We start from the raw sequence: 14938 nt of genomic DNA, 5'->3' as shown, positions 1-14938 counted from the left end.
TAATTATACAGAGAATAGAAATCATTGAATATGCAGTCATTTCAGCATAAATTAACCCGAAGCATTACTATTCACCATACAGCAGAATTTCTCACTATGTGATCAGTATTTAGTTAAAATCAATATTTCTTTGACTACAATTTAAAGAGCATTAAAACCCCACAATTTTATAGCTTTTCTACTGAAATTTGAGAGTGCTAGCACTCAGAGAACTGAAATGTGGTGAAACACAGTATCATGTAGACAGCTTACATGTCACCAGATGTAAGTGCCACAGAGTCCCTGCAGATCCATTCTCACCTGAAAGGGCCTTGCTGATATTTGTTCCATATTCCTCTGATCAGATTGCAGACATTGAAAGGAAATAAATAGCTACCTGCATATAACACCCACAAACCAACAAACAAATGGCATTTGAAATAAAGATATGCAGATTTATTTTTACAGCAAAGGGAAATATTTGAATTTGAACCTAAAGGGTTCAAAGAATATAATAAAGAATAAAATAATAATTGGTTCTCTGTCAATAAATCTCATGCTAGAACAAATGGGTCTGAATGCCAAATGAATGTGTCTCTCTTAGCACCCACTTTTATTTAGAGTATGTATATGTGTGTGTATGGGGTGTGTGTAGGTGTCCAGTTAACTGCTTACACATCAGGAAATGCATGGAAAATCAAATCCCATGGTGTGAAGCCAAAAAACCTGAACTGCTGTTATGCTGCTGATACCTGCAATTCACAATGGAATTTGAAACTGAAGTAGGGGTTCAATGTCACGAGCACACCAATTTTTATTTTTTTTTAATTATATTAAGCTGCTTGGCATTTTATAAATGTACATAAAGAGTTAATTTAAACCAGGTGCTAGTAAGAGCTGGCAAAAGCTTTTTCTGACTTTGTGCTGCCTTCTCAAGATTTGTGATTGTCCCTCAATCACACCAGAATGATGAACAATTCATGGTTCACTCTGAAAACATATTTAAGTTTAATTAGATCAGGTTTCTTTTTAATTACGTTTCAATTTGTTGAACCAGTTAGTAATAAAATTTTACTTTTTAGAAATCCAGAATCACAGATGGGGAAGTACTTCAGAACACAAAATATCTAAGATACTTTTATGTATCTTTGTCAGTCTTTACAGGAATTATAAGACAGTGGTGATTGAAGCACTGAGTCAGGCTCGCACAACACAGAAACTTTCTGAATATGCTACAGAACTGCAGAGAAATATTTTTTTACAACAAAAAACAATTTTTTGGCTTCCTTATCCACAAAATAAGGGATGATGGTAAAATATCAATATGTCTTGTGAACAGAGGGAATGTAACAAAACAACAAGAAGCCCTCAGCAGTTATGCAGAGGTACTGTTCTCCTCAGGGTCTCTGTCTGCGAGATGAATGCTCCCCGTGAACACGGATTCCTCTTGAGCCGAGGTATTCTCCAGCTGCTTGCTTGTGCAATGTGGAATCTGGCCACAGAAATACATGTAAATCCATGGGTTGGCACAACTATTTAGATTGCCAAGGAGCATTATAATGGTGAATGCTGAACCTAGAAGAAAGCAGTTAAAGGAATGAGAGACTAAATAAAGCACTCTTATAAATATAAGTCACATTTTCTCAGTCTGCTGCTTTCTGCTCTATCTATTATTATGCTAAAACCAATCTAATATTAGGAAATTCCCATATCAATGCAATTTGAAATTGCTGAAGGTATAAAGCACACTTTATTGTATGCATTCAGAGTTAAATAGTTTCATATAGCTCTTTTTTGATGCAGTTGCATTAATTTTAAAAGTAATTACTAAGCTGTTAAACAGATACAAATAAATACAGGTATATATTTTGATATAAATGTATGTAGAATAAGACTCAAATTCACACTGACAGGAGGAATTCTTAAAACAAAGTTCAGAAACTACTGTTTTTATCAGGCAGGACTATTATATTTTTTCCTCTTTTTTTTTCCTCTTTATTTAGACTAGATGATTTTAAAGTCACATATAGAGTCTGCCTTTCACAAAGAGGCAATAGCATAAATTTGAAAAGCCCATTCTTGTTTACAACATGGTGTTTGATAACTCTCTCAGGCTTGCTTTTTTGCTTTATAAACAGATGGTTGACAACTTTTGGTTGTTTCATAGTTTACTACAGAGATTTCATCAATACGATTTCAATAGTAAAAAAATCAGATGTCTCATAACTCCACTGTTCTACCCAGTAAATAAGAAACAATTTTATTACTTTGAATAGTCAATTGCTTCTTTTCACCTCAAGAACCCAAAATACTGCTATTATACCTAAAACCTCTAAAAGTCTGAGGCTTTGCTGAAGCACACGATACTTTTCCCCATGCTGTTCATGAATCTTAAAATTGTTAATCACTCCAGACACACACACAAAGCAGACGCATGATGTTTTGATCACATAACACAAGAAGCTCCCTGTATGTAACTAAATATAGGAGATAATCAATCCAGGTATTTCTTTTTAATCCTCCTCAAATGACCACACGTAACCTTTACACAAAAGCAAAATGCAAACATAAAGCACTCGACAGCAGTGTGCCAGCCTGCTCTGCAGCTGTGGCAGAGGGAGAGCATCTTACCTTCGGTCAGGATGCTGGGGAACCACACAGACCACAGCTGGGCAATGAAGAAAGGTGACCAACACAGAACATAGGCAACAACTGTCACCACTGTCATTTTTACTGTCTTGATCATAGCCTTTGAAATACAGTTCACACTGCTTGCTCGGGATGGCAGGACTTGATTCTGATTTGTTGCTTCACGTTCATTCTGTTTTTTCACGTTTATATTTCTTCTGATTATTTTGCAAATCTTGACCTGGCATGTGATAAGGATTGCTGAGGGAATGAAGAATATAACTACAAAAATCCAAGTCACGTATGCCCTCGGCCCCCAGGGCTGAATAAATTCACCCCAACATTCAAAGACACCTGGAGATATTTCAGTCTTAGAAAAGATAAATACCTGTGGTAGGCTAAGAATCAGTGCTATAGACCAGCTGCTGCAAATGGGGATGTTCCAGAGAGCTCTCTTCTTTTGGAAAGTGACCATAGGGTAGCAAACAGCTTGATATCTGTCCACTGTCATGACCACTATCATATAAGTAGAGGCAAACATGCCCAGCAATTGTAGATACTTGATAATTCTGCACAAGAAATCTGGCCCTATGAAAACATCTGTAATATCCCAAATGAGCTGAGGCAGCACTTGGAAAAAGGCTACCACTAAATCAGCAATGCTGAGGTGAAGCATGAACACATACATCCTAGACAGCTTCTTTCTTCTTCGCCACAGCACGAGAATGAGAATGAAATTGCCCACAGACGCTGTCAGAAATATGACCCCCAGCACAGCAATCTCTACTTGAGCTAATTGCTCGTCTCTTTCTGGTCTTCCAATAGGATCTGACTGATTTGTCAAACTCAGGAATCTGTGAGGAGGAGGACTCTCGGTCTGATGTGTGTTATCCTGCACAGGAAATGAAAAATTCTTCATGATGCACAGAAGCTACTCACGGTAGCTGCCACTTGTGACTGAGGTTGACAGCAGTGAAGCACTGGCTGGCAAACAGACCAGCCTGGGTTCCAGTTTCAGGGTATCTTCGAGCAAATCTTCCTGCTCATGCGAAGTAAAGCAGTGGGGCTTGGATCGTGGTAAGATTCTGCCTCTTGCTGGCATGCCAAAAGGCTTTATATAGGCTCCAGCAGACAGAGCCTTATGTAACTGCAGAGCCCTCGGGTAGGCTGCAGGGACAGCAGCCAATGGCAGAGCGAGCCACACAATTGGGGGAAGATATAAATAAAAGGCAAACTTCAGAGGCTCAATGTGATTCAATTACTCACTTCAGTCAAAACCCGAACTTGTAAATAGCTGTGGCCAGACTCGCACTCAAATGCCCTTACTCGGGAGAGTTCTTGCAAAAATCTGTCTACGCAAACCAGAGGAGCACACTTTAGGAGAAGTGGGAGGAAGGTTTATACGTAGATAAAATTGGATCCCTGAGCACATCATAACAGCAATCTCCAGGCTCCTGGGGCATGACCACATCCTAAATGCAGCACAGAGAAAGAAATACATTTTTCCATAGCCTTTTTTTCCTTCTTCTCTCTTTTGAAGTCACGTGGTCCTAAAGTAAAATGAAAAATATTTGTACTGCCCTAAAAATAATATTTTTATTTCAAAACATGGTCAAGACTTAGAGTTTTTTCTCAGCAAAATGAAAAATAACACATGTGAAATAAATTACTTGTAATGGGACTGTGAGTCTACTGAGAATTTAATTAAAAAAAATGTGAAAATTCAGTGGCAAATCCAACTAAGGAAAAGGTCTCTATGATGAAACAATACACAAAGGTCTCTATTCTATTATAGTGCTGAAGTCTGTGAGATCATTTTTCAGTATCTAAACCTTTTCATTTTTGTAAATGTAAATTGTGTCATGAACACAGGAAATTCATTGTTCTTCAACATTCCCATATGATTTTGCATTAAGTTTGTGGCAGATAAGAATAGAAAATTTAAACTTATTTCTTTTTTTTTTATCTCTCAGCCTGCCCTCTTAATCACAAAAGAGAGAGATTAAATAAAATTGATCAGTTTAATAGAAAAATAACAGATATTTGTACGCAATCTTACTTGAAGCTAGGGCACCCATATCCTTCTGGTTACAGTCAGGACACTGGTAGTTTGAAGTCTTTCTCAGCAGGAAACCAGTAAGGTGAAAAGCAATATCCATGCTGCATATATAGTACATAATACTAAACCTAAGCTGATGAATCACTGTGATCACAATTATATTAGAAGACCAGCTCAGGAAGCTCACAGACAGACTACCACTTCTATGCCACTAAAGGTTTTCATGTACCAACAAACATGAAGGGCAAAATTCATAAAGAGGATGCTGAGGTAGACTACAAAAGTTTGGAAAGCCTACATGACCTGTTCTTTCTCCCTCTTTCCCCCTTATCTGCCACCAGGCAATGGATGTTAATAGCTCATGAAAGGGTAAGACTGTGAGAACAGACAACAGAGAAGCTGAACAATCTCAGGAAGCTTTTCCACTGACAGCAGCTGTAAGTATCCATTATCTAGACTTGGCTGCAGCTGCCTGAGTCTACAAAAGCTTTTCTCTAAGACTGTGTTGCAAAGAGTATGAATCACAACAACTTAATCTAATATACCTGATTTTTTTTCCTAAATTAAGGCCTATTTGTAGGAAACTTGGATTCCTGAAGTTGTTTCCTTTTAGTTTTCCCCCTCAGTTTGGAATCTAGCTCAATTAGTGGGAAATAGGCATAGCAAGACCATAAGGGAACAAATGGGATTGCTTTAACCCTCACTCTCCCTTCAACCAGCAACTTGCAGAAGAGTAACTAAATTGACCACAAACAATAAACCTCTGGAAATGCTGCTAATAGCAAAAACTGTGCTGGAGAGCAGCTGGGCTGATCTCTGTCTTTGAGGTAGACTAATTTTAAGGTGTGTGCTTCAAAATCATTTACCTTGACCATCTTCACTCCATAACTTGACAAAAAGGCAAGAGGGTTCTTTATTCTTCCAGCAAGATATGATGTAAACACATCCATCTCAGCAGAGCTAGGATTAAGTGGGTTGAGACAGGAACATGTTGAACAGAATTTTAAGTTTGGGGTCAGGCATGGAAGATAAACATAAATTTATATTTCATTATTATATTTCAATATCAAGAAATTATATGCAAGAAGCCCAGTATATGCAACCAAAGTCAATTCTGGGATAGTGTTGGAAGACTAACCAGAATAACATAGTTATTTGTATGATTTTTCACAACACATAAGGTATGGATAGACATATTTCAGGCAAATGTGTTTTATCAGCTATGCCTAGTATGGTCCAACATGATCCCTGGGAACACACAACTCTTCCTCAGTCTACATACACAGCACACAGTGTCTGGGCAACAGCCCAGGTGTTGGATCCAGATGTGGACACAGGCTAAAGGGCAAGCACACTGTGAAACAAGTAACCTTCTCTATGTTTATTAAAAGGGTGGTGGCCTTCCTTGTTAAAATTGTCCTAGTGATGTAAGACTCTATTCCATCTTGCATATAATTAGTACAATATGTGTTAATGGTTTCATAGCTTTATGATTGTTCCCTTTTAATCTTTTTCATCCATGCAAGTAGATAGTCAGGATAATGTTAAATTGAAATTTAATCCACTCTGGGAATATAACTTGCTGAAAAAAGAAAATTAGGATAATCGGTGAAAATGGTTAAGCAGTCTTAGCTGCTCTTTTATGCCAATATTTTCCTCCCATTGCCCAGCCTTGCTTCATTGCAAACTGTATCTGTCCAAGTTGAATTCTTTTCCTAAATTACTTTAATTAACTTCTGCTGAACTTCTCAGGGTGGACTGTCATCTAATGTTTGTTAGTTAGCTAAAGGGAGAGATTCAGCTCACAGATTAAGACTCCAATTTAGCTATCTGATCTGAATTTCAGAATCACATAGCTGCTCAAGGCAGGGAAAATACTGAATTCAGAGCACTTTACCCAGGGTTTGTCCAGTCAGGTCTTGAAGACCATCAAGAGCTTAGAACCCCAAACCTCCCTGAGTAACTGGTTACAAATGCTTATTTCCTTTGTGAAAAACCTTTCCTTATGTGTCACCAGACCCTCCCCTTATTCAGGCCACCTTCTCTCATTCTTCTGGCATAACTTAAGTAAAAACCTGGCTTGGACCTCTTGCCAGCACCCTCCTAGGCACTGCATGGGCACTGTTAGTGCCTCTGAAGCTGTCTCTCCTCCAGGCACACGAAGATACACTGAGAGCATTGTGGAAAATGTTTTATTCAGGGAGTTAGTGATCTTGAACAGTTCATGTCTGTTCTACTGAGCCTTGTACTTAAAGCCTGTGCTGACAGTGGTGAATATTTTGAATTAGATGACATCCCAGTCTGATTGTTTGCCACACAAAAGAAAAGGCTCCACATTGTGGGAAGAAGGTGGAACCCCTCCACATATGCCATCTGTGCAGGGGAAGATCCGTGTAATGTCTCTCAGATACTGCACAAAAACAGAGTTCCCAGCATTGGAAGGGACCTAAGATTTCCTCACTATCCATATTTCAGGGGTTTACCCTACCTTAAGGAAACAGCTATTTTACTATCCCCTTTATTGTTGCACCGCCTGGTGCAGAGTACAAGCCCAGCTCACTCAGTCTCCCTCACTAGGCTACATCTTCCAGCCCTCTGATCATCTTCACAGTGCAATGCTGAGCTCACTCATGCTCATCAACACCTCTCCTGGGCAGGGGCTCCAGAGGAAATATTCCATATGTGGTGAGTGGGGTGTGCTGAGCTGGTGGGGACAAACACTTCCCCTGACCTATGAATTCCACGTGACCTGAGTGTGTGTCAAGTCCCATCACAATCTTTGCCTTCCAAAAACTGCATGAATTGCAGTGCATTGCAGATTATTTTTGCCAAGCCAGGTGAGGAATATATGTGGAAGCAGGAATATATGCATTTTAGGGTTAAATGCCTTCAACCAGTTTCTAAAACTCAGAAACTGTTTAATTTTTGACAGACAATACTTATTAAATACAACTTGTGAAGGAACAGGTCTGCAGTCTTTTACTTTGGAATGGATAAGTGAGTTCTAAAATGTTCCTATTTAAGAAAAGATCAAGTGGGAAATATTGCTGTCTGCTTTTGATGTAAGAAACCCAGGTCTGCCTCTTTTCTCAGTAAGATTCTGCAGATGTGAAGAGCTAGTAGACTATCATTAGTGCACTTGACAAGTCATGAAAACCAACTAAGAAAAACAAACTTTTGCATGATTTGCTACATATTTAGAGAATCTTAGAGAAATCAAAAAATATTTCCTTACTGCTGATGTGATTCTGTTTACTTTCAAACATTAAAATGTACAAAGAGCTTCCATAGGCCTTATAGTGAGAAAAGGACTAGACTGTTCAGTAAAAGACTCAGTTACCAAGAAGATGATAGAAATATTTACTTCTTAATACTTTTTTACATAAAATACTTACTTAGTAGTATATTCTGGGGTAGATAAAATGAGTCGCTATAGCATTGCATTGAAATTGCCCGATTGATAGAGACTACATTTGAGGAGATGTATTAAGTAAATATGTAAGTAAAAGATGTAAATACATATCAGTAGCATATAATTTTATGAGAACTGCTTCTGGAAGTAGTGCAATGGATAGCAAATGGATTCTTTACTACAGGATATTAGTAACAGTTACACATGAATACTGTTCAATACTTAGCCTGTAGCACAGATGCATTTACAGCAAGGTAGGTCCATATTTTTCACTAATGTAATTCTGCTTATTTCCAGAACATGATGGACAAACTACTTTGCTGTAAGTCTTTTTTACTGAACTAAAATTATGTACACCTTAATGATGCTGTACAATCTCCTACAGTTCTGGATTCTTAAAAAAGAATCCCACCATTCGTATAGTAGTTATATTAATATACAAGGTTCTTTGGACCCAACTTAACAGTACACTTCAACCTTATATAGTTAAAAAGTTACATCTAAAGGCAATGTGCCTAGAGAAGACAGAGACAAATACATCACAGACATTATTACAGACAGCATATAATGAGTCATGCAGTGTAGGCAGCTACCAATGCCATTGTCACCACAAGGAGACACAAAATGATAAATAGCATCAATAACTTTATTCCTCAGAAAGAGTTAAGCTTTGATTCAGACAAAACCATTTCTGGTCAGGAAGGAGAGCTCTTAGTGAAGCCAAAAGATTATTAGAAAATGTCAGGACAACCCGAAATCTCATCCATTTCCAGTCAAGATGAACTAGACACCACCCTTAACTTTTCCAATCAATATCATAATGAACACAGGACAATATTTTGTCCTGCTAGCGCTGTTTATACACCAGAAGGGAACTGTGCACATCTGTGTTTGGTGTACGTGTTATGTGCATGTAAACACTGCTCTCCTGCACACACATGACCTGGATGTCTGCCACTTTATAAGAAACTCTGTTCATTTCCCAAATGAGTAAATTAACTGTGTATTTAAAGGAAGAGGGTATTGCTTTAGTAAGACTAAAGGCTACAGCAAATAAGGCCTATACAGCCTTAGAATGTAGGACTGCAACACATCAAACAACTATACTTACTGTTAGGCAATATTTTGGAACAAGACCTTTCTAAATTGAGTGCATCCTCCAGTAGGAATTAGCTACAGGAATGAAAGCCAGAGAGAAAAAAAATGTGTATGGGCCCCCTGTGACTTGTAACTAGGCATATCCCAGATACTCACCACAAAACAGCACCACTAACTACGCAGAGTACTACGTGCCTCTTTTAAATACCTAGGGAGATTACATCTGAAACAATAACTTTTAAACCTGTTTTAGTAAGAACTTTATTATTTGCTATTGCTGACCTCATTCACTAGGTAAGTTTCTGATTTTACAGCTGTTAGTGACAGCAGTGAGTGAGGGTGCTACTGGGTCCAAAGCCTGGAACCAGTTTGCTTAATTCATGTTCTTATTATGGTGCTAGAATTATCTTCCACAATTTGTAAGTCATTCTCTAAGTAATGTTTCTTTCCTATTGGTGCTGTAAAATGTCATGCAACTTTAATAAAGTGTTTACTCATAGAGTACAGAGCTTTTACTCTTTCTCGTACAACTTCCATCAGGCTATTTTAAGACAGAAATAAATAATTATAAATCAGTTACACAGGCTTCTGCCAAAAACTCTCTTTTTCATTTTCAGCATTCCAGACAGTCTGGGTTCTCTATTAGGATGTTAAATGGCCTGAGAGCTCACCTGCCACCAGGGTTGTGGAAAGCAACTGACAGAAAAGGAGCTTCACCAAGGCTAGTCAGAGTGAAGAAAAATGGAGAAATATGTGTAACTTTAGGAGAAGGAACTATGATGAACTGGTTTTGATCAAGAATAACAATGCACTTTTTCCACAGATATGAAATTAAAAACATAGCTTTTTATTAAAGGAAAAAATGCTAAGATGGTACCTAGTACAATAGAGAGAGGTCCAGAGCAAAGATCAGCCATATCAATAACTTAATTAAAAGACAATGTAAATAAAAATGACAGTCAGTGTCTCCAGAAATACTCAGTAATCAGTTGCAAACACTATGGACAGTGAATTAACACCAGCAGACCTAAAGAGACCCTGCATTTTGATCTCCTTCCATTTATGCAAAAAAACCTTGGGTGACACTGTGGAGGGATAGAATGTAAGAGAATAGTGCAGAAGGCAGTCTCACCCCTGAGGAGCTGCAGCTGCACCAATCACCAAAGATTAGGAACAGGCCTGCCCTTAACAGGCCACAGCTGTGTCCAGTAAGAATGAGGGTTACAAAAGACTGGGATAGCTGGGTGGGGAGAGAGATTGGGTTTGTTGGTTGTGCTGTGAGGAAGAAGGGGTCAGTGCTGCAAGGAGGTGCCCATGAGAAATCACCAAGAAGGTATGGAACGTTTGCAATAAGATGGCAACATAGACACTTGCACAATCATACACTCAACCAGATGCTGCAGTAACAAAATTCACATCTATCACTTTCTGAGTGATGAAAGGTGACAGAATGACTCTTATGATAATCACAGGGGACTGAAGAGGAATTTATAATATGACCTCCAACACAAGTCTGAATTTTAAATTCTAAGTAATCAACTACATTATTCATACCTAGTTTATAATTATTTGATTGGCATACTCTTGTTTTGGCAGATAGATTTCTAGAATGCACAAGAGGGCAGAGACCATCAGCTATGAGCAGTGTAGACACAGGAAATCAAACACTGTGGAAGAACGACGAGGTGGGATTTGGTGGCATTTGTTGCAGTTCTAGTACTGTGTATGCACATCACAATTAGCTAGGAGAACTGACATTTTAGACTAAGATTCAGAATCTTGGGGATTCTGACCCTTATGTTCTAGAGGATGTATCTGGGAGAGGAAGCGGATAACGATACAAAATATTCACTGGCTTCTAGGTGAACTGTTTACATAATATTTGGCACACTATAATATTCTATGAAGAGGGTTGCTCCCTTAGCAAACATGTTACTTACACATTATTGTCTAAGATTCAATGACAATAAGGAGCAAAGCAGCCTGATTACTTTGGGTAACTGAAGCAAGTCAAAGATACTAAGCAGCTGCAATCTAAGTCTTACATCATTTGCTCTTTGGATTTACAGAGGACAATTTCACAATGATGTGACTACCTGGCAAGGACAGTTTTTTTTTAAAGTTTCTCTTTTATTTGAGTTGCTTAACCCTTTCTAAGGCTTCTAGAATTTTCAGCTCTTTGAAGAGAGCAAAATATTGAAGTGAAGTAACAGATAAAAAAGCAATATGAAAATAATGCAGGAAAGTTCCACTTGGTTATTTTCAGTGTTTTTGCCAAAAAGCACATCCAAATGAAAGGTTGCAGAAAGATCCATGCTGTCACAAGCACATGTTCAATCATCTTAGTTCTGATTACTTAGAGAATTTTCAGTGAATGTTCATTCAAGCTGGCAATTAACTATTCAATATTCTATCCCTGAAAACAATGAAATGTTTTCCCATTTTTGTCTGCCATCTAGTGTTAAGAGGCAGAATACTTGTGTTTGCAAAGCCTAAAATATTTGCTAGCACTACATATTTGCTAGCTTCTGTCCATGTCATATTATGCTGATGAAAATACAAAACCGTTTCCTCTACACCCTTATTAGTAGAATACTGCTCTACTAATATATGTTAACTTGTCACACTGCTTTGAAATACTTGGGTTTTTTTAAAATTTGAGTCTCTTAGCTGATAGTTTTATATTTTCAGAATACCATCCATAAACAATATGACAAGTAAAAAGAAAATAATGCTATATATAAAAATGCTATTCATATAATAGCTTTTTATCAAACATATAGTGAGAGCATGTGCAAGGCTATTTTCTCAAAATAAAAACTCCCTCATTTCATAGATCAAGAGTGAGATTCCTAGACTGACAAATTTTGGAACCATTATTTCTGGTAAATATCCAATTTTTATCAAACTGCCTCATAACCCATTATGACTCTCCCTCCAAGCAGCAGTCCAAGACAAACATACAGCTATGAATGTTAGAAATAATTAATGGCATTGAAAAGTATAGCATGCATAAAAATGAACACAGGTAACTCACCTGAATTTTTGACACCACAATACTTTGGCCATAACATGACAAAAATCACGTACACCAAGCAACTCTCTTTCTTTAAAACAGGAAGATTCACCACAACTGATGTGTAACTTGATTTACGAGTTTTCATCCTACCTATAAAATCATGTAGTAACAGGTATAATGAGAAAATGTTTTGAAAGCCTTTGATTTTTTGGAATTTAGTAGCAGAGAAAGAATGCATTAAAATCAAACCACTCTCAGTGTTGTCCTAAACTGAATACAATCATGTTTCATGGGACCACTCTGAAACAGCTTGAGTGCTGGGTATGCAACCTAGTAGAGATCAACAAAAACCCATCAATAATAACAACAACAGATTTCTCTCTTGATACTTCCAGGGAAAATACTGAAATGGAAGTGTTTTTCAAATAGCCTATATACATCCTATTAAAATTTAAATAATATTTCCAAATCATTTAAATGAGATTATATCTATATTAAGTGAAAACAACTACAGAGGTAGCTTCTGTCTGAATACCATATGTGAACTCTTCTCTCTTATCTAAAAACTAGGTATTTAGTCAAACACAATGAACTCATCTTTGACTACTAAGACAGCTTATAAAATCAATCTATTTTTAAATATATTTGAGGTAATTTCTTCTTAATGTCATGACTACAGTAAAGTGAATACTCAATTGGCAAAACATTTGAGATGATGCAAAATTTGTGCCTGGGAATAGATATATTTATCTTTTCCTGTCCAGTGTTTTTCAGTTATTTTGTATTGTTTCATGGTTGTTTTGAGAAGCTGATGGATCACACACCTCTGAACATGCCAGATCAGACAGGTCTGCCCATCCTTGGGGAGAGCAATATGGCAAGAACACATGAGTTTGTGATTGGGCCAGAAATGTGAAATCCTTGAATCTTTTCCTTAGTAATGGTGTGAATCAACCACCATTCATTGTACATATCCCAGTGGTGAGACAAATGTCTGAGCAGGCACAGGAGAGAATTTTACAATGAGATTATGGGATAAAGTGTGACTGTTAAGGAAGGATGTACAGCTAAAAGGGATCAGTTGCTCCTAGCTCAAATACCTTATTTGCCAGTCAAAGGGAGGCAGGATGTGCCCTGGCAGGATGAAGCTTATCATGTCCAAACTTCCTTCTTACTGAAGTTGTAGGTCTTGTTTTGCCTTAGCTTTTGTTGCTGTAAGAAAGCAAACCACCCTGCTTAAAGCCAGCTCAGACTGTGGCTTCAGATGGGTGACTGCTTCTGAAGTCATCTGATGAGAGGCAGCTCGGTTCAGCACACTGGCAAACACACTAGAGCCCTGGGGCTTACAGGAGAGCAAACGCACCCAGGGAAGCTGCTAAAGCTGACACTGCTACACATTCTAAGACTATCTGTACTGTGTTGCTCTCATAACAGCATTCAGGCTTTTACATGAAGTAACTCGTACATCAAGAGGCAGTGAAACCTCCCTGCTTAGCTGCATCTGGCACCTAAGGCAGACCCCACTTGAAGTATTTGGTTTAAAAATAAGCTTAAGCATATATAATGAAACCCTGTGAAAAATTAAAGAAGACTAGATAAATCTTGAAAATGTAAGGATACCACCCCTGGATGATACAAGCGGATGTGTAGTAATCTACAAACAAGGCAGGCAGACCATACCAGCAGAACAGGACAGAAGGCAGCAACTCTGGAAACATTAAGAGGGAACAGATGAGCACCTGGGTATGAACTGCCACTGTAATGTGCAAAAGGATCCTAATCATACGTGGTTTGTGAGTAATTTGTGGCCACTGAGTTCTTCACCAAGGAAGTTACATGCCTTGAGTGTAAAATTGTCATTGCATTGGGTTAATGTGATAAGGTTTTGGTGGGGAAGAATGGGGAGTGGGACTACAGGGGGGGTTTCTGCCAAAAAGCATCAGAAGGTGCCCCTGTGTTGGAAGGTGTCCATTCCAGCAAGCTCCAAGATGAACCTGTCACTGGCCAAAGCTGGGCCCATCAGCAATAGTGGTAGTGCTCTTGTGATAACATATTAAGAAAGGGTAAAACTTCTGTGCAACAGCAGGTGGAAGAGAGGGGTGAGAATATGTGAAGGGAACAACTTTGAAGGCATTTGGGTCAGTGAAGAAGGAGGGAAAGGATGTGCTCCAGGTGTTGGAGCAGAGATTCCCCTGCAGGTCCACACCAGAGCAGGCAGGGGCTTATGACCCCATGGGAAACCTGCACTGGAGCAGGCTCTTGGCAGGACCTGTGGCCCCATGGAGACAGGAGCCCACACAGGAGCAGGTTTGCTGTCAGAACCTGCAGGAGACCCACTCTGAGCAGTCTGTTCCTGAAGGACTGACCCTGTGGAAGGGACCCTTGCTGGAGCAGTTTGTGAAAATTGCAGCCCGTGGGAAAGACTAACACTGGAGAAACTTGTGGAAGACTGTCTCCTGTGGGAGGGACACCACGCTGGAGCAGGGGAAGAGTTGAGAAGTCCTCCCACTGAGGAAGAAGGGGTGGCATAGACAGTATGTGTTGAACTGGCTGCAGAAACCATTCCTCATCCCCCTGCTCTGCTGTATGGGGAGCAGGGAGAGAACCTGAGAGGGAAGTTGAGCCTGGAAAAAGGGAAGGATGGGAGAAAAGTTTTAAGACATGATTTTTTTTCTCATAACCCTACTCTGATTTAATTGGTAATAAATCCAACTAATTTTCCCACACTAAGTCTGTTCTGCCC

The 14938-nt window shown here is 38.8% G+C and overlaps 1 protein-coding gene across 1 annotated transcript; it reads right to left on the bottom strand.

Annotated features, from left to right (window-relative positions):
* Positions 1-603: 603 nt before the first annotated feature.
* LOC131558191 (arg8-vasotocin receptor-like) lies at positions 604-3526 on the bottom strand. The gene is made up of 2 exons (XM_058805816.1): positions 2611-3526; positions 604-1554 (listed from the first exon to the last, which is right to left on the bottom strand). The coding sequence occupies exons 1-2, from the start codon at positions 3524-3526 to the stop codon at positions 1355-1357; spliced, it is 1116 nt and encodes a 371-aa protein (XP_058661799.1). The 3' UTR covers positions 604-1354.
* Positions 3527-14938: the final 11412 nt, after the last annotated feature.

The sequence above is a fragment of the Ammospiza caudacuta genome, chromosome 5 (genome assembly GCF_027887145.1).
Source record: "Ammospiza caudacuta isolate bAmmCau1 chromosome 5, bAmmCau1.pri, whole genome shotgun sequence".
Taxonomy (NCBI): domain Eukaryota; kingdom Metazoa; phylum Chordata; class Aves; order Passeriformes; family Passerellidae; genus Ammospiza; species Ammospiza caudacuta.
Note: the sequence above shows the minus strand (reverse complement) of the source record. Positions and strands in the feature narration are given on the sequence as shown.